Below are 20690 nucleotides of genomic sequence, written 5' to 3' on the forward strand. Positions count from 1 at the left end.
AACGATATCTGCTAACGCCTTTATTTTCTCTTCATAAACATGCTAAAAAACAGTTTCTCTTTTCTGCTCATGTCATGACACAGTTTAAGAAAGAAGAATTGTTTACATTTTTGGGGTTTTGGTAACTGTTATTGAGACGTACGGTTGCAGTTTATTAATGTATTGGACTCTGTAAACATCTTTCTTCGTGCCTCCGGGCTCAGACCTATTCCTCCAGTTGTTCAGGACAAGCACAGTAAATGGAGAAAAATCATTAAAAAAACTGGTATTTGTGTTGAATTCAGGAAGTTTTCAAAACTTGCAATTCCCGGTTGATAAAGAAAATACCCGATGAGTCCAGTAGACTTTTTGTATGCACATGCAAAGGCTTGATCAATTATTTATGGAAAAAAATAAGGGAGCTTTGTGTTCCACTAAGTTAGATCTTTTTGGATTCAACAATTCTGTCTTTTCCAGAAAGCGCACTCTTTTACAGCTTCCCACCAAAGCCGTGTGATCTCATTGTGCTACTTTCTGTTGCTAACTCCCATTTACCCTGTATTCTGAGAACCTCTTAATATTCGTGCTGAGGTGCAAATCAATAGACCTCAGCATATGTCAAAGTAATGCTTTGTTTAAGCTACTTATTATCTCAATCAAAGAGGGATGTAATTTGTATCTTGCAATCTCTGAAAGGCGAATAGTAATATTGTTTGCGGGCGTGTGTGTGTGTGTGTGTGTGTGTGTGTGGGGGTGGGGGTGGAATTTGTTCTGATATTTCCTACAGTTCCCAAGCAAAGTGGCACCTCATTATGGTGATTGCCAGTCGTGTGTGTGGCGATGTGGGGTAGAAGAGATAGATAAAGGGTGTGTGTGTGTGTGTGTGGGGGGGAGGGGGGTATATTATTTCCCGTCTATAACAGACAGACAGCCTGGAATAATTCCGCATGAGAAAGGGACTGAAAGTCTAGTTTTCTTTCTCTTCCTTTTTGCTGGACCCTTTCATTGTGCAAAGTAATATGCAGTATGCTGTGATTGTGTGGCATTATAACAGTTGACCCTGCAAAATAAATGTAAGAAAGCTGAGGAAATTATAAGCTTTAGTAGAGACTCAATTACCCTCCCCTTCACTTAACCTATTCAAAGCATCTACGCCCCCCTGGCCGATGGAATTTGAAATTCTGAAATGCAAACCCTCCTGTCCAACAGCGGCCGGTGCCCACGCGGCCGGGGCGTGGCCTCCGGGGGAGGGTGGGGGTGTGGGCGTGGTCTCCGGGAGGGGGGTGGGCGCAGACGGCACGCTGCGAAGTTTTCAAACTGCCTGGCGAACAAAAGTGATTTTCCAAACCGGAAGCAGGAAAAAAAAAACCTTTGAAGAAGCGACGCCGTGGCCCGGTGTGTGTGGCAGCAGGTCCCTGCGTTTGGGGAATAGATTGTAATGAAGCCGTGTAGTGTTTAAATTCATGCGTAAAGACGCGTCGTTGTTTTTGTCCCGTTAAGCCGTAGACATTTATATCCCGTATTTTAGTGTTATGAATTAGGACACACTGGCTCAGGTGTGTATCGTACAACAGAGAAGCCGGTGCTTGAAGTTATTCATTGATTCATCTGATGTATTGTGTCATAACACAAAGCCTTGTCGGCTCCATCTAGAGCGCCCGCCCATCGGGCTTTCCGCGGAGCGATAGTGGGAGATTGATTATATTCGTGTGGAGAGAGCCAGCCAGAGCCTTGGACCGTCAGAGGAGGGGAGACACGTTCGAGCGAGGACGCACTTCAGCCCGCCTCCACAGCGGCAGCACCCCTCAGATGCCCCGACACACGTTTAGCCTTCCGTCTGTAATCAGGTCTTTCTAAAAAAAAATTTTTTTTACATTTAAACAGGCAAGTCACGCCGGGACTTTAGTCTCCCACAGAGGAGGCTGCGAGTGAGAATCGCCTCCGCAGTCTCTGATGCGTAGTAAACGGGGAGTGGGTTGGGTCGCCTAGGCGCCTGGCACGCACACGTCGTCGGCGATAAAAAAAAGAAAGAAGAAGCAAGATAGGTGAGGTGGGAGGAGGGGGAAGCGATACCCGAGGCTTTGTAATCAGAAGGACACCGGAGAGGTGAGTCGGACACGGGGAAAACCGGACCCACCGGCTGTGGATTGGACTCCCGACGCAAACCCCGGCCGGTTTTTGTCGCCCGGGATTCGGAAGATCTTGATTCCCGGACCCCGCGGGCAACCACGTTGTCAAACCTCCAAACCTGATCCAGGCGTCTCCATCTGAAGGGAATATAACAAGTGAATCTGCGGTTGCAACACACAATGGCAACCGGTGCGCTCCTGCTTGCCTGTGCGCTGCTCGGTAAGTCTTCTGAGAAGCCTTTCATCTGTGTCGTGAACCCCCCAACCCCCCTGTCTTTTTTTATTATTAGGTTAAAGGGATACACTTGCATGACACATGCAGGCCATACATATTAGTTGGGAGAGCAACTACTGGCCTCCATGCATGAGTCAGGTGGAAGTATAGGCTCCATCGATAACTGCTGCAATAATGACAGATGCCAGTGAACAGCTGTGTGTGGGTGTGGGTGTGTGTATAGGTGTGTGTGGGTGGGTGTGTGTGTGAGAGATGAACTGGGTTAATGTGATATTTGGTCTTCTAGCCACAGATTAACCCGATAGAGTCTGACCTCAGATGAGCTGATCAAATATGCAACCTGCTATTGTCTGTAGTAAACCCCCACAGACACACACACACACGGCCAACAGTGTATACATGCACACACATAGGGGCACACCTGGATTTCAAATCCTTAGGCTAGAAAGTCATCTCGTGGGTGTGGATAAACTGTGTGGGCCACCAGCTTTGTTGTACAGTAAGTCAACCCATGAAGGGGGGGGGGGGGGGTTCTGTCCTCACACATGTGTGAACGTCCACCTGCAGTTTATTAGATTTCTATAGTCAAATGCCGATGACACTGAGTGACGCACAAGAACACGAATACAGGCGTGATTGCCGACACACTCGTCGTGCATCCCGCCTGCAAACTGTCCCAAACAAACACCAGATGGCTTTTCTGTTCCTGGATGGGGAGGCCTGTCAGCGCCGCCGGGGCCACAGAGGAGGGGGAGTGGACGTCAGCCCGCTCGGAGGCCCCTTCTCGGCCAAGAGGATTACCAATCTTCGTCTTGCCTTGCGTCCCCCCTTTTCTGTATATCAGAAACCACTTTCACCTTGATCGGGAGGGGCAAGGGGGGGGGGGGGCTGCAAATGACTTTTACCAATGAGAATGTGAGGAGTGTTGTTAGGCGAGTAGAGAAGGCTGCACACGGGCAGAATCTACAGTGTAGGCTGAGGCTGGATTACGGAGGGTTTTCATCTTGCATAACCGTGAATCATACGACTAGGTTCTAAAAAAGAAAAAAGGAAATCAGTTTGAGGTGGTGACGAACATTTCCGGTGTTAGGAAAGAGTTTGTTCTGTGGCCTGCCTGTGGATCGACAAATCACGAGAGGATAGCTTCTGATGCCGCGCTGACATGGGGCGTGATTGGTGATAGAATTAAGCTGGTAATTTTCCTGTTTGTGATATGATGCAGAGGAATCCTCTCCAGAGCACAGGAAATACATTTACTGATAATCAAGTTGTTTTTGAAGCAAAAGGGCAATATGTCTAGCTTCTGAAATCAAATGTTTTTATGACGGCGCTCGATATCTTCAGGGCTGGACCATTGGGGAGGCAAAACAAGACATTGGAAGACATCACATTGGCCTCAGGGACGTTGTGCCGGGTGTAACATACAGCAACACATCCTAATGTGCCATCTTTCCACCAACTCACCCTGGCAAACGGCCCATCTGACTCGGAGAACAGAGCTCTTCCAGGATAAAAGTGTCTCATGGAAGGATACAACTCATTAAACATTGGGGCTAGTGTATAGATATGCATGTATAACAATATATCACCATATCAGTGGATCCTAGGGTTAAATGAGATGTGTGCGTCGGTGGCACACGTATTTGTACTCTCGTCGGTTTGGGAGGGAGGATAAAACAAAGGTGGATGACAGCTGTGTTAGATCCGTCATCGTTAAACCCAGAGGTGCCACTTACACAATTCTTCTGAAGGCAAATCTTATATCGAGGTTATTATATCTGCTGAGCTTGCAGCCAGGTGTGTGTGTGTGTGTGTGTGTGTGTGTGCTCCCTTTGTGTCACCGGGGTACACAATATGAAGCGTATAAAAAGAGTTGCCTGAAGCAACAAATGTTTATGAGCTTTACAAACGGGAAGTCTTCCTCCCCCCCGCAGACGGTGAGAAACACGTCATGAGCTGTGTGTGGTGTGACATAGTTGAGCTTTTTCTTTTTGGTTCTGTTTGTGTCAGAGTACCTTTTGCCAACCTAAAGTACCCAAGATGTCTCGGCTTATATTAGCAAATTGAAATGTAATTAGTGGTGAGGCTCGCTGGTGTAACTGTGAGCTCCTGAGTGGTTACCATTTACTGGGCTGACAGGAGAGCTGCTTCCAGGTGCCCAGGTTCAGATGAGCTGCCACGGGTCCCGTTTATCAGCTGGTCTCAGAGCAGCTTCACATTGCACAGAGATAATTCAAAACGCTTATGTCTGACAAGATGCACATTCTGCCAGATGCAGTTATTCACACGTTAGTCACGATGCGGTGGTTTTTTATAGCTTCTTTTTCTCCGCCAACTCGGTAAAACAGGTGCTGTTTTCACCCTGTTCACACACTCGCTGAACTTGTTATAAATTCATTTGCACAAACCTTTGTCAGATGGTTGGTCATGGGGATAGGACAAATGTGATAACTAATGCATGCAGGTTGGCTCAATGTGGCAGTTGGCGACGTGGCCTCTTATTCCAAAGGAACATATCTTCACCAATTTACCAAATCATCATTTTCTAAGCTCTGCTGTAACATTTTGGTTTCTTTATGGTTCCTTTGATCCATTTGGTTTCACTCTGCTTCTACCCGGTCTGGAAATATATATCGACACACTTTAAACTTGCATCATGTCTGCATGCGTTTTTTGTTCTCGGGTGACAAATGAATGAAAATCAATCTGTAATCAAACACATTTTGAATTTCAGTGATACTGGGTTTAAAACAATACGCCGGACATGTTCACTTTGTCGGGTCGCACAACCCAAGAAACCGCTGAAAGCCAGTGGCTACCTGCCTGGACAGTAAGACAAATAAAATCATGAAGTTGATAGAGTGGCATGATTCTTTTTAAAGCATCTTGTTTCCTCCTCCTCCTCCTCCCCCACCTCTTGAAGTTTTTGAAGTCATGCCATCAAACTTTTGAGTCCAAAGTTGGCTCTCCATAATTGGCCCAATCAACATGAAGGTACTTAAGAGCTCATTTCCATTTTAGGCCTAACTGTTGTCTTTTGTTTTCTCCCAAAACGTTTGTGCAGTGCAGGAAGGGCAGCACTTATAGCCACTCAAGTATAGATTTGAATGTCCACGCTGTTCCTTGACAATTGTCACAAATGCGTGAACGTGGCAAGAAACGGAATAATCCCTTTTTCTTTTACCGACACACTCATTAAAATGCGTGGACGTTTTAATGTGAACTAAGTCCATTACAGTGAAAGAAATCCGGGACATGGAAGTGAAAACTGTATGATTGTTTTTTTTTTTTAATAGTTGATATTTTTATTTAGTTTTTTTTACAGAAATACAACCTTCAAAAGTCAGAATGCATAATTATAATAAAACTTAAAAATAAAGTAAAAATGATCCATGCATCTGGCCAAGAAGGGCCATAAGGAAACACAAACATAAAAATGTTAAAGCAGGAAAATAATTATCTAGCTTTTCAACCTTATGTTCATTGTTTGCATTAATATATATATATATATATTTTTGGAAGCTGAAGAGGAAACACAAATGGCGTGTCTCTGTATGGTCATGGGAATGTTGGTGTCCCCTCAAAGCATTTCAAATCCGGTCAGGATTCAAAGGTTGCGTTGCCACACCCTGATGCCCGCCCCAAACTCTCCCCTGTCCCAAATAAGAATGACAGCTGGGGGCTCCCACCCCAACATGTTTAGCTCGTGTGTGGTCAAGCTTGGACATCTCGAGCCAGCTGTTGCCGAATGCTTTCCATGTGACCGTCGGGCCTCAGCTGACACAACAGCGAGTCCAGCGTCTAGACGGCGGAGCAGAATGCAATAACTCCCCGTCCGAGACGGTTGCATGGTTGAAGTCGCTCTCGTGTGTCCGCTGGATGGGGAAGTTTGCCGCGTGTGCGTGTGTGTTGTCGCTCATTATGCCCGCCTCTTGTTACGGAGCACCTATGCGTCTCTGTTCGGGGAAACAAGGGGCCTGTGCAGCTGTCTGGTTGTGGTGCCGTGTGCTGTTTTCCGTGCCTGCCGGCTGCACTCTCCGGTTGCACACACACACACACACACACACACACACACACACACACACACAGTTTGCATCATAAGCACTGGAAACAATGTCTTTTGTGTGCACCCATGACAATAGGCCTTTTGTGCTATTGTCTTTTTTTATACCATAACACTGTTGCCTAAACTAATCCAAACGATAGAGGGAGAAGAAACGCGAGCGTCAGCTTGACCATCATCCTCCGACTGAGGGCGAGATATTCATGGGTGGGATGGGTAATGAACACGCAGGCCGCTCGTGGGTCAGTGTGGGCACTGGGGACTGAGATGTCCTATTAGTCCCGGATCAATAGAACATGATGAGCCGTGCGTGGGTGTGCATGTGGTCTCTGTTGCATCAGGTGCACCCAGAAGGTCAAGTCCACTACTGGTTGCTGGTGTCTACGACCAACAGGGAAAGTAATTGCCTTGTCATGCAGACTTCACAGCCTGCTCCAGAAACTCACACCAAACCACCGCTGACGTTTTACTCCGACCCCACTGTCCTCTGTTCTCCGGGTACCTCCTCTCTGAAGAAAGCATTTTTTCCCTCCACTGGAGCGGTCACAGGGAAAACCTGAGATTGAAATGACTTTTATTGCAAAGTTAGTTTTGAATAATCACAGTTAATCTTTTTGTACAGTGTCTTTTTAATTCTATATATATATATTTTACTGCTGATCCACCCCCTTTGACCCAGATCTGAGCTGTGGTGTCTCTCCAATCCACATGGGGAGATGAGTAGCTGTGAAGTGTTGAGTTAAGTTCTGGAGGGAGACTTCCTGCCTGCCACAGTGAATCAGCAACGCGTCCCGAGCCGGTGCAGCAGAGGCAGCGTCTGCTTCGTGTCTGTGTTTTTTCTGTGACTCTTCAGCAGCTCCTGTCTTCTGTCCCACATCAAAGCTTCCTGCCGGGATCGCACGGCCGTGCCGTATCTCATGTTTAGTGATAACGACTGTTCCAGCCCTGCTCACGGGCTGCAACACAAACAGGAGACCAGAGAGATAGAGTTGAAAGTAGCACATGAGCACATTCATTTCAGGAATGCATGAACTAAGCTAAACAAACACGGAGAGTCTAATAGATAGATAATATAACGTCCGCATGTGTGGATGTGTGGCGATGTCTGAAACTAAATCTGCATCCGTGTCCGCCAAGGAAGAGATCCATGTTCAGGTGCTGAGCCGTTCTAGCGGGAGCTCCTCCAGGCTAAGGCGTGCCTCCTCAGTTGATGTTCAAAACAAGCCGAGAGACAAATTGAGATCTCTAATCCCACGGAGAAGTCACACAACCCCACAATAACCTCAGGCCATCTTTAACTGTTCTTTTAGGATGATTTGCAATCAGCATTGCCTCTCCCCACTCAGATGGTAGCCTACGCAAGCCTCCTCCTCCTCCAGTGAATAGCTCCTGACCTCCCTCCCTCCCCCACTTTTTCCTCAACAATGCCCAGCCCACCTCTTCTTCAAAGAGCACAAATTAGAAATTGCCCTCAAGGGTGATCCAAACCAGATACTTCCATCGTTCTTGCAGTTTCAAAGCAAGAATCTGTGTTTTACGGCCACATCTACGTTCGACTGGTTTACTAACACCTTCCCTACCCGGCCAAAAGACCCAGCCCCCTTCCTCTTGGGATTTGGTCTGCTCCTCCTCCTCCTCCCCCACTCTGCTATTTTGTGTTGATGACTGGCCGGCAAGAGAAATCCACTTTACTCCTCTTCCTCCACACACACACACACACACACACACACGCACACCCCATCCTCTGAGCTGCTGTCCTACGGTGCAGCCACACTCCCCTGCTCCATGCTTGATCCTCCACTCGAGCAGATTCCACGCTGGTGGGATACACAACCAGGCGGAGTAACCATGGCCACTGCTCCCCACCTGCGCACCGCTGATCCACATTTAGTGGCACACACTCGGCTCGGTGCGCATGAAGGGAAAAAAAGCATCTTCAACCCCTCATCCCTTTAAAAAAATACTCTTACGCAATAATGAAGAGCGCCTCACCCACTTTGCCACTATGTTCTGGTAATGTACTTATTTTCTGCTTAACACTTACCAAAGAGGTGTGTGTGTGTGTGTGTGTGTGTGTGTGTCTGTGTCTTGATTGCTTGTGCATAAATGCATGAATTTATAAGCGCATTTCTTTCACTCCCTGAAAGGCAAAATGACTGACAATGTCAAACCGAAAAAAGTCTGTTTGTAGTGGACTAATTAATAGTCAATTAGTTTCCTTTCCAATCTTCAGCTTAATGTGCAAACGTTGGAACTGATAGCAAGCTGCCAGTCATACAAAACAAACCACTGTACATAAAGTAGATACAGCTGTCGGGCTTAATTGTGCACAAGCACAAGATGGATAATGACCGAAGATAAGCCGAGTGTTTTTATAGCCTTGCATTCTTTGACAACAATCAACGCAAACATTCAGCCGACTCCTTTTACAGGGTATTATGATTCTATCTATTTTTGGTTCGGGGTTGATTTGAGACCTCAGTGCTTTGTCATACAGACTGAATGGTGGGTGTGTGTGTGGGGGGGGGGCTTTGTGTGTGTGTGTGTGTAGGGCACACCCAGTGTCGGGACTGGGGGTTGGGAGATGAGGTTAGTGGGGTAGCAGGTGTCCTTATATAGTTAATGGATTTGGCGAAGGGAGTAGATTGAGGCACTTAATGTACTGGAAGCGTGTGTGTGTGTGTGTGTGTTATGAATAAACCACTTTGACAACTCGGCCCTGTCCCCTATTGGGACCCCTTTGTCCTCCTCATCGTCATAAACAGAAGATGGGATAGTGGTCTAAATCTGTGTGAAAGAATGAGCGGCGCTTTACACTGCTCACCTAAACACGTCCCTGCGTCCCGCAGCATCCTCCAGTCATCGCATAAAGACCGACTCTAACCATCTGGTACACTGTAAATGTTTTCTAAGCGCTCAATGACCCACATAATTGTCGATTTGACAAGACAATATTCAAACCATATGACAATTTTATCGCCTTATTTTCAATAGTCAAGACATGATATTGTCCAAACGTTCGTGAGAAGAATGGTACACCGTTTTGAGAATTGCACCTTTTGTCGAGTGCCTTCAACTGGGAGCTTATAGTCCGAGATCTATGTGATGAGAATTCATCAGCAAGTTGGCAGGGGGCATTCATGAGGAAAATGATGGAAGCATGATTTCTTCCCATAGTATTTTCGGTGTTGAATGAAAGTCATGGATTCATGTGTAGTATACTGAGCCTGTATTTGATCTGTGAATGACCAGCGTCAGAAATACACAAGGGCAAAGGGCAAAACTGAAATATCATTTTGCCCCCTATATCCATAGGAGAGGGGCAAAAAAGGCCCCCATAATTTCCTCTTATTAATTAATCATGATAATTTAATAGGGTTTTTGTTTTGTTCTTTGTGGTATATGTCTTGTCTGTAGTGCCTGTACTAGGTAGGTACACAGCAAAAAAGGTACATTATTAAAAAAATGTCATAACAATAAATAACCACAACAAAATGAGAATACAATTGAATATGGTTGTCTGATTTATGTTTTCTGTTTGTTTTTTGTTAAAAAAATAAATCTTAATAAAACATTTTGTATCTGTAGCCTTCTGCCTAATAGTCTTATTATTTGCATTTTTTATGACAATTAATCATATTCTGTAAACCTAAATAAGTATTTATTATTTTTAAACAAAGGTTACATATTATTTCACAAGTTTTAAAAAGTTCCCCAATTTATTTTTAAATGCCCCTGGATTTCAGTTAGTGGGGGCAAAAATTGCCCCTTAAAAAATACATACATTTCCTACCCTGGACCTGACCGAGCCCGCCACTGTTTAGCCGGATGGCCGTAGGCGTCACAGTCCAATGAGTTTGTCTTAAATACCTTTTACAGAGGAAAATAAGTGCCACCCAGCTCCATTTTCCCATTGTCTTGCTCGATCCCTATGAATTATTTATTCACAATTAGGTTGGTGAGGAACTGCCTTCAAGTACCAACAGCATTTTTCGGCTTTAATTATATTTATATGTCAAGATGTCGCTGTAGCTGTGCCATATGTGACCGTGGTGTAATAACTGAGTTATAGCTCGGCACAGGCTTATTACACCATGGACTGAACCGATAACTAGCTTGCGTCATGTAATCATTCCTCTCATGCAGTTCCAAAGTAATCACATTTACCTTCCTTCGCGTTGAGGGAATGGGAAGGAGCCATGGCGCTACATCGCATTTGATAATCAGAAGCTTCACCAGATGAGAAGGAATATATTTAGTTCTGGCGTCGCGAGAAGTGTGTCGTAAATTGCTTCGAGAATGTTATTTAAAAAAGGATCCGATGAATCGGTGCATGCTGATTAGCTGCTTCAAACAATCACTCAGCATGAAACAATAAACCTCCAAATGCTGTTTTCCATCGTGGACAAACGGGAAGGCGAAGCAGCTGAGGGTGTAGGAGGGAGGATGAAGAGGCAGCTGTTCAACAGAGGAGGGTGGATTCTGATCTGCTCCTTGTTGTTGACACCATCGACAAATACGAGCAGCAACGGAGGAGCATGGGAGAGAAAAAAATCCCACTTCTTTACGCTCACTTACTTGTGTAGTGAGGGCCACCTGCAGTGTACTCTTACACATTACCACAGATGTATGAGTTAGCCTTACCCCCCCCCCCCCCCATTGCCTCTTTCCTGGTCTCACCAGCTGTTATGAGCAACATCGCAGGTGAGGTCATGACTGTTGTAGCCCGGGGGGGCCCATAAATGAGGACTATTTAGCATAGTGAGAGAGAGGAGAGGACAGCATGACCCAGGTGTGACTCACAGCAGGAGACGTTTGAGTCAGACATGGAGATTTAAGACGAGTTGACATGGACTTTTGCTTCCTTCTGCCGAGACTTGAAAGCAAAACTACTCCTGGTAAAATGGAGAAAAGCTGCTTGACCGGCTGTATCCAAGGGTGGCACAATTATTTTTGGTCACCAGCACCAACTTCCTGATGTCTTGTTACTGTACCGCCAAGAAATAGTCCAGCACACAACACTCTGTAAGATAAATGTTCGTAATGAGCTTTAAAGGCGCTCCAAGGCGGGATTTGCTACCTTTCAACGGAGCTGAGCTCGCCGCTTCCCCCTCCCTCCAGTCTAAGATAACCAGCTGCTGGCTGTAGCTTCATATTTAGCACACACACACACACACACACACACAGAGCGATGCCATTCTTTGCATCTAACGCTCAGCAAACTATGTCAAAAAAAACCCACAAAAGTTAGAGCCCCGGTAGAGATAGTGGGAGGGAGCATAAATGTGTAGTGTAAAAAAAGAAAGAAAAAGTGCTATTGTTGGTTCCCTTTGCCTTCTGGCCCTGAGCGATCGCTGCATGTATAGCCATACCGCGATGAGACTGTATCCCCTTCATCTCCCCTGGTTCTCTGCGTGGATGCACTGGGCGGTTGTTGCCACTGTTTGTCAGCTGTTAGATTGGCCTGCCAGCCGGTCTAGCTGGCCCTCTAATGGAGGCTGGAACTCTCTTTCTCCCTTTCTGGCTGGATGTATTATGTCAGACGCTCGCACACAGAGTGTCATTACTGCTTCCCAGCTGACAGGCTTCCAGCAGCTTGAATGTATTCCCTTGAACACTGAAAATCATTTAGCTTCCTCTTCAGCGCAGAAGGATCGTGCAGTCGCCGTCTTTTGTCTTTTAGAAAAAACAAACGGTGGATATGGGGTTTGTTGAAATATTTAAAGCTGGCAAAAAAGGGCCTGAGGTTGTTCCCGACTGATTACCACACTCTGAAGAAGAAGAAGCAGGTGATGATTATCGCCGCCGGATGGACAAGCGTTGGAAAAAGCTTGTGAGAATAAAGCCAGAATTGCAATATCCGACAGGGCCTCGAGCACAACAATCAAAGAGCCTAGTCTCCTCACTCCATCGCATGGATTACAATCGGATGACATGCCTAAGACATGCAGAGGCTCAACTTCTTTTATGTCAAATTAAAAAATCGAGAAGAAGCAGAGGAGAGGGAAATGAAATAAATGCTTATTATAAACGTGCAAGGTGCAGTACATTGATCGCAAACAGGTGTATTTTGTTGCATGGTTTCAGGCACGTCTTGTACCATCCCCTCTAAAAAATGAAAAAGTTTGAAAAAAATATGTCCCCTTTCTACAGCTCTTATCTTCCTCCCTCCAGTGTTCCCTCATCCTCGAATCTCTCCGTCTCCCTCACACTGGTGCTCTCTCTGGTAATGATGTTAACGGGGTCAAATGCTTTCGCGGGCCTAAGGGGAGAAAATTGCTCAGTGATTTTGGAGACTGGTTAACCAGGGCTGAGAAGTGCCGAGAGGGAAGTACTCTTATGTTATTCATCTTCCTCCAGCGTTTATTTCCCCTTGTCTCGCGTGTGTCTGCAGCATAATAAGTCAGTGGTACACTTGTATATTTGCTTCGTTCTGTGCATTCGTGTGGTGTTCAGCACCCTGGAGGCAGCGGTCCTTTTCTCTTCCTTCCTCTTTTTCCTTTCCTCTCACCATGCCGTCCTTTCCTTTGCTCCATCTGAGCATTTTCACAAGCTTCCAGATCTGTGGGATGAGTCTGAACCTCCCTTGGGGAGAAAGGACATTGACTTGGCCCTTTTTTTCCCTGGGTCTACCAAGCACGTTTATAATGAATGAATATTTCACTGGCTGGAGTTTCTTCAGTTCCCCTCTTCAACTTTTTTGTAGAAAAGTTGGGAGAAGGAGGCTCACTCATCAAACATCAATTGGCCAGGTAATGCTCCTCTTCCATTGCCTGCATGCACAGAACAGAAGCAGGAACCAGTTGTGACGAGTAATCAAAAACGTCATGAGTTTAGGATGTGATGGACAGCTCCAATCTCTCCCACCAGCACATCTTCACACTGAGAATGTCCTCTTCATTACTTGCACCCTGCAGTGTCTTTATTATACACCTTTCTTGGTGTGTAATTACCATGTGCCGTAGAAGAGTGACGGTGTGAGGAGGCATGCATGCTAGTGGCCTCCCTGCTGTTTCCACTGAGAATAAGACACTGGCCACAAATGATTGGATTAGGATTTAACCCCCCTTCCACTGAGCATAATCCCCTTTGCAGCTGTGTATGTGTATGTATGTGGTTGTGTGTGTTTTTGTGTGTCAAACAACAAGGTCAGTTAGAGAACCTGTCCGTGGTCCTTCTCCATCATCTGACGCGGGGCGCATGTTTCCTGTGTCCGGTCAACGAGCCGCGTGGGAAGCGATTGGCAGCGAAGATGATGAGCGATGAGGACAAAGAAGAGGGAAGCCAGACAGGGCGATGGAGGGGGAGATGGGTAGAAAGACATCCAGGGAATGCAGAGATGGAGACGAGTGTTCATAATATCAAAAAAAACCGAGGCCTTGTTGAGCAAACACGGGCACCGTGCGATCGAGACGGCGCAGCCAGAGGTGGAGAAGTGGGGAAGGCTGCGGGCCACGGGATTATTGCGGCAGGCTTGGTGAAATATAGCGATCAGTTGAAGGTCTGCCTGCGTTCGGTATGTCACTGTCAGCCGTTGTAAATAGCCTGCAGAGCGACGGGCACTTTGAAGTTTCACAGAGCTGCTTAAATGCTGAAGTCTGAAAAGAGGCAGAGAACGGCGAGTAACAAAGAAGAGACGGGGATATATAGAGGGGGAGCGGAGGGGAGGATTGATGATGGGGAAACAGGCAGGAAGGGAGTGAGAGTAATCGGAAGTACGTCAGGGAAGTTTGTTTCGGGAGGATGACAGCAGACAGGCAAGAGGAGGAAAGCTCTTAGTGCACCAACACAGTATGGGTAGTATGCTTTTTTTTTTTTTGGCAAGGGGCGGGGGGCTGTATTAGTAATATGTCTCCCGCAGTTCTGGATGAGTAGCTGCAACATGAGAAGCAGTGATGCGGCGGTTCAGCGCTGGTCGGAGTTGGATGTGGGCAGACCGGGCGCCGCCAGATTAGCACACTGACATCACGGGGAAGAAAGACAGGAAACCAAGGTCTGAGTCAGAATAGATGGCTGCCTCTTACCTAATGCATCCCATAGTATGCTCAGCAAGATTCAGTCAGCACTTCACGGCAGACCATCTGTCAATCTCAGTTTTTACACCGGTGTGGTACAGCAGTACGTGTTGTTATGTGCTAGAAATGATGTTATTATGTTTATTGTATGAGAGAATAAGGGGAGGTCTTATTTTATTCAGCAGGACTGCATCAAAAATATAAGCAGTGTGCAAGCGAGACATTATATTAAAGAATTATGAAAGGGTACATGAGGAGAAGTGGTTTGCTGGGTTTAGAATGCCAAGCCCCATGTGAATCTCTATAATATTCCTATAGGGACATATTTGTGACATTACAGAAGGTTTAATATCGTTGCGCATATTTTATAGGCGACGGGACAAGATGTTTGTATTGATCTGGTTTCAGTTGGTAGTCCGAGTTGTCGTGACTCGTGACTCATCGCGTTTTGACTCCGGTCTCACAGCTCAAGTTGTTAATCGCTGTAGACGTGTTGCTGCTCCTTTATGCCTGTGATTGATTATGGTGATGTCTTATATATGCATGCATCCTCTCCATGTCCTCACTCCTTAGGTACTGTCTACCATGGAGCATTGAGGTGCATAACTAATCTTCAGGCTCTTATTCACCATTGTTCCCTGTATGCAAGGGTTGGTTGTAGGGTTGGGTACCGAAACCCGGTGCCAATATGGTACCGGTTCCAATACAACCGGTATTACCCGGACCGAAACGCAACGCACATTTCGGTGCTTCTTTCCGGTGCCTGAGCCGATTAAAATTGAAAAAAACTATTGTTGTGAACTTCTCTGGTGACTCCGCCCTGTCAGCAGGTTACGAGCCTCTCATATTTAACTTTGACAGCGGAGGCTGCGCCGTGTGCAGTGTTGCCAGGTCCGCGGTTTTCCCGCGGAATTGGGCTACTTTTGAAGTGTTGCCGCGGGTTGAATTTTTTGTCCGCTGGTTCAGGTAGACCTATTTTGCATGCAAATTACATGAATATCTTTAAATAAAAATCCATATTTTAAATGAAATAATTTATTTATACCCAAATCCTACCAAACTGACTCCAGATCAGCACGTACACGCCGACACATCCGCGCAGTGCCTTCGATCTCCGCGACCTTGTCCGTCACCATGGAAACATTGTCACGTGACATCTAAGCACTTTGGTGCTAGTGACGTCACGGAGCCCCGAACCAGAGTCTGTAAGTAGAAGTGATTTCCAGCAAAGCAGCAGGGATTTGTGAATCTCACAGGAGCGGTGGGCGATAGGCGGTTCAGAATCGCCTACACGGGAGGAGCGATTCATAGGCGAGTCTGATTATGAATCGCCGACCTCCCCAACGGGGTGGGACGGTTTGGCGAGAATCACCTCGTGTAATTACTCCTACACCCCATCCCGGGGTGGGTTTGGTTCTGTGGGATTCACAAATGGGGCCCTTTTACCCCTTAGTTTAGTTTATTTTATTTTATTTTAGTTTAGTTTATTTCGATCAGCAAAATATACAACAATCAGAATTCAACAAAAGAAGAAAGTGGCTGACCGAAAGGGTCGAGGCTGAAGCTATCTAGCTTATAAGTGCCCTAACCTATGATTTCTCAAAAAAACTTATTTCAAAGAACCATATATATATATATATTTTAGTGCTGTGAAAAATAACGCGTTAACGCGTTATGATTAAATACATATCTGTTGTTTGTCAGTGCTCCATGATAACGGCTTCTACAGGGAATATGGCCAAAGAGGTTTTTAATGTCCTCATTGTGCGTTTAAAAAAAAAAATATCGGTTCAGGCACCGTTTAGGCACCGGTATCATTTTAAAAGTACCGGTTTAGCACCGGTATCGGAAAAAACCCAAACGATACCCATCCCTAGTTGGTTGGACTGCATTGCCAATCCGTAGAAGAAATCATGGGCATGTCCTTATTTATAAGGCTATTCTAAACGTACTTCCATCTTATCTTTGTACGTTAATTCATCAGAAAAATCCTGGAAGCTACCATCTTCGCTCTGTGACATTTGCACAAGGCCTCCTCTTGCTTAAAAAAAAAAATCGGACTGGAAACAATGAGCAGCGCACACACAAAAAGGAAGTGCGAGTCTTTTTATCCGCCGGCGACACCGGAACCCCAGAAATGTAGCCCCCGGTCCCCAGAGGCTCATCTGATGTTTAATACTTCACATTTGTTAATTTCATTTCTACCGAAACTATAATATATTTTGATGTTCCTGCTGTAGCTTGGAGGCAGACAACTTTTTAACTTGTTCCCTTTTTCTTTGAGAACAAGGTTAACATTTTAAAGTTGAAACATTAATGAGTAGAGATTAATGATTCATACCCTGGTTATCTTTGGGGGTCCTTTCGGAGAAATCAAGCCATAAGGAATGATAACTGTAATGGGTTTTCACTTTGGGATGCCACTGGGACCGAATTAAAATCCCATCCAATTGAGGCCACACGCCGGGTACTTTAGACGTATATTTGTAAAGATTCTAACCGCTAGTGAGTAGTGTGTGGTTTAAGAAAACCAAGCAATCAATAAACAAAAGACACGAAGCTCCGAGTGCAGGAAGGGAAGTGAGAGACGGCTGATCGACGGACACACAGTCATGCACGCTCGTGAAAAAGGACGTACTCCCATTAATGACCGTGAATGAAAGGTGGGGATGTTGTGGAAGTGTGAGGGGAAAAGTTTTTTCTGGTGAAATATTAATGCCAAGTTTTGGTCCCACACACACACACAGCATCCTAGAGACTTTCTCACTCTCACACACACTCACACACACAAACACAGCTGCAATCCCTAGTTGCTGGTGCAAACAGGAAACGGCGTACTCTGTCTGGATTTGGGGGTGTATGTGTAAGTGCTCTGTTGTCTCCGGCCCCAATGAGAGGGATGTTTGTAGTTGTTCCCTGAATGGTGAATGCTGTGTGTGTGTGTCTCTGTCAATGCAAGGGGTTGAGGCAAGACTTGCATATGCTTCCTACCTAAATATAGGCTACAAAGCAACGTACAGAAAAGTAGAAGTTAGTCTTCTCGACGGGGGTTAACGCTGAAGTCAGTTCTCCGATAGCTACAGTGCTCGCTATACGGCTCATACTTCACTCCACTCATGAAACCTTTAGTTTTTTTTCTGGATGAGAACAACACATTACAATTAGCAAGTTGCAGCTTTGACTTCTGGCAGTACAGCGTGACTCTGTGTTTGAACTGCACCTACTGGCATTTAATTTGGCTGTCAGGGAAAACAAAGTACATCCCCTTTGTACATTTAATTAAAAATAACAAACATTTTTCCTCATGCTTTCAAACAAACAGGCATTTTTTGGGCATTTCCCTACAGAAATGCCTTGTAGCATTACAGCGGCCATTTATCCAGACACTGATATATATTGAAATATGAGTAACTAGAATGGGCACTCGGTAGAGCGCATACCTTCGCATATCACAAGATTGGGCATTGAATTATGAACATTTTGGCATTAGTTGCATGCCAATTGGACACAAATGTATCGTGCTATGGTAAAAAAAAATGGTTGACCTTTCCATGACCTTGACCTTTGACCCGATTGATCCCCAAATCTAATCAAATGGTCCCCGGATAATAACCAATCATCCCACCAAATGTCATGCCATTCAAGAAGATTTGACCTGTTCATGACCTTTGACCTTGACCTTTGACCCGATTGATCCCAAAATCTAATCAACTGGTCCCCGGATAATAACCAATCATCACACCAAATTCCATGCGATTCGGTTCAATACTTTTTGAGTTCTGCGAATAACACGCATACAAATAAATAAATACACAGCGATCAAAACATAACCTTCCGGCATTTTCTATGCGAAGGTAATTATGAATGCGCAAGACAAAACGTTGTTTCTGGTTCACTTCAGTAATACCGATGCTCTACGCAGCTCCACACATTTCCACGCCCGACTTGTGTTGTAGCGGCTCGCGCTGACCACTCTGCCCCCTCCCAGATGGCCGCCTCTCGCCTCCGCTGGGATTCTAGCTGCAGTGTTGTCCGTGTGCTGAAGGGTTACGGTGACAGAGTGTGTGTAATAGCAGTGGGCGTGACTGGATGGCAGCTGTTAAAAGGAGTTCCTGTGAATGTTTCGAGAAGTTAGCGGCGCACACCTCACCCCCAGGAAGCACTCGGCACAACGCTTCGCTGCACATGTCACGCTATTTCTGTATTTCCTGGGGGATGTGAGGCGCTGCGTAAACTACAATGCAACGCTAAATATTGAAACGAAAGTTTTGTAACCCATGTTCTCTCTTCCCTCTTTCCCCGGCCCTCACCCCGTCTCTCTTCCCTCTTTCTCTCCCATCACTCTGTAGCCGGTGTTGCCGTGGCTCAGAGAGTCGTAACTGTGCAAAGTGGACCGCTGGTCCGGACCGAGGGCTCTCATGTGACCATCATGTGCAACGTGAGTGGCTTCAAAGAAGGGGTGGAGCAGGACTTTGAGTGGTCCATGTACCTGCCGTCGGCATCGGACCGGGAGATTCGCATCGTGAGCACAACTCAGACAAACTACGCCTACGCCGTGTACGCACAGAGGGCCAATAGCGAAGAGATCTACGTGGAGAGGCTGAGCGGCGACTCGGCGGTGCTCCACATCACCAAAGTCGAGGCCAAGGACCAGGGTCTGTTTGAGTGTTACACGCCCAACACAGACGGGCGGTACCTGGGATCCTACAGCGCACGCACCAACCTCACTGGTGAGTCTCGGAGCACACACACACACTGTCAACATACAGATGAATCCCCTGCCATCACATATCCTGTGGTGTGTCTGATCAAGGCGTTGGACACAAAGCCAACACGAGTGCGGCGTGTCCGTAAGTTTGTGGCAATTTGCCAAACACATTTATTTAGGTATACGAAAGGAGGAGAAGTTCCCGCCCCTCCCAGACAAAGGTGCAATATACGGGTTCCAGAGCAGCAATATAGCAGCAAACGGCTATTATCTCTGTACAGACCGAGTGGAGGGATGCCTTCCTGTGCAGAGGATGAAGTCACACATCTGAGTCGTATGTCTCCTCCTTGCTTCGTTGACTGGCCGTGTGTGCGTTTAGTGAGTGTTTGTGCATGTAAGCGGGCATGCCTGGTGAGCTCATTGCCGCCGCCGCGCTGCACTTCTCCCATGCGGCGGTTCCAGCTGATAAGGCCAACTGGACCGATCCCCCCTCAGGTAGCACTGTTCGTGCTGTTCACCGGCGTTAGGAGACAATGGAAAATGCTCTCAATCTCCTATTTAGCACCTTTTAAGTAAACATGCAGGGCCTAGCTTGAGTCTTTTTAAGACACGTTGTGCCATTTTAATGTTGCATATTCAAAACAAATTTCCACTAAAATGTTCTGCTTGGGACCTTTAGGGCCCGTGAAAGTGTGGCGCCTGTGTGCTGTGAACTTGAATGCGGTGACCTGTTCGAGATGTGCAGGTGTCCGCGTGGCATTCGTCGCGTCACGATTAGATCAGCGACGGTCGCACGTAGGAATCGATGAACAGGACCCCCGAGCTGCGATCTGTGCACTCGTTTGAAGGAGTGTGATGAGAGGACGTGTTGTTGCACATTTGAACACAACGTCCCACCTCCTCTGTTCTGCCCCGGGAAAAAACCTATCTCTCTCATATCTCCCTCACACACACACACACACACACACACTCACACAAACTCACATACCTCCTTCCCACACCTCCTGAATTCTTTCATTGCCCGGAGCTGTTTCAGTAACGCATCCGGTGGGTTGGCGTGATGTGTGACTGTTTCAAACGGCATTCGTTTCCGTCTTCTTCTCCTTCTCTCTCTCTCTCATATTTATATATATATATATATATATATACAGATCCACCCAACAGGCCGGCAGCACTGAAGACACAGCTGTCATAGATAGAGAATCCATTCCCTTCATGGCTGACCTTGCTCACAGGGTCAAAGTTCAAACCAAATGCTTGTTGGGGGGGAAATTCTTATAAGTTATTTATTTCATATTGAAGCCACTCGGTGAGTGTCACTGCAAACGGAGAATTACCGATATTGCAATGCTAACTTTTGGGTCTGCGACTGGTCAGGCTGCAGTTTAAAAGCGACGGTGCGCTCTGCTTTTCACTGAACGCGTGTTATTATCAGGACCCTCAGGCGTTGCATTTTCTAGGATTGGCGGTATGATCTGAATGTGGGGCAGGGCTCTGTTAAACAGTGCTGCTGATAGCACGCCGTATTTATAGAAATGCGTGTGAGCGGAGGTGTTGAGGG

The 20690-nt window shown here is 46.3% G+C and overlaps 1 protein-coding gene across 1 annotated transcript in view; it reads left to right on the forward strand.

Annotated features, from left to right (window-relative positions):
* The first annotated feature begins 1735 nt into the window (after nucleotides 1–1735).
* Nucleotides 1736–20690, forward strand: part of igsf3 (immunoglobulin superfamily, member 3) — a 64145-nt gene continuing 45190 nt past the window's right edge. Inside the window, exons 1-2 of the mRNA XM_056428379.1 lie at nucleotides 1736–2328; nucleotides 18771–19151. Of these exons, the coding sequence (XP_056284354.1) occupies nucleotides 2289–2328; nucleotides 18771–19151 (421 nt within the window). The 5' untranslated portion in view covers nucleotides 1736–2288. The remainder of the gene's footprint in view (nucleotides 2329–18770; nucleotides 19152–20690) is intronic.

Source organism: Pseudoliparis swirei, chromosome 2 (assembly GCF_029220125.1).
Source record: "Pseudoliparis swirei isolate HS2019 ecotype Mariana Trench chromosome 2, NWPU_hadal_v1, whole genome shotgun sequence".
In the NCBI taxonomy this organism is placed as follows: domain Eukaryota; kingdom Metazoa; phylum Chordata; class Actinopteri; order Perciformes; family Liparidae; genus Pseudoliparis; species Pseudoliparis swirei.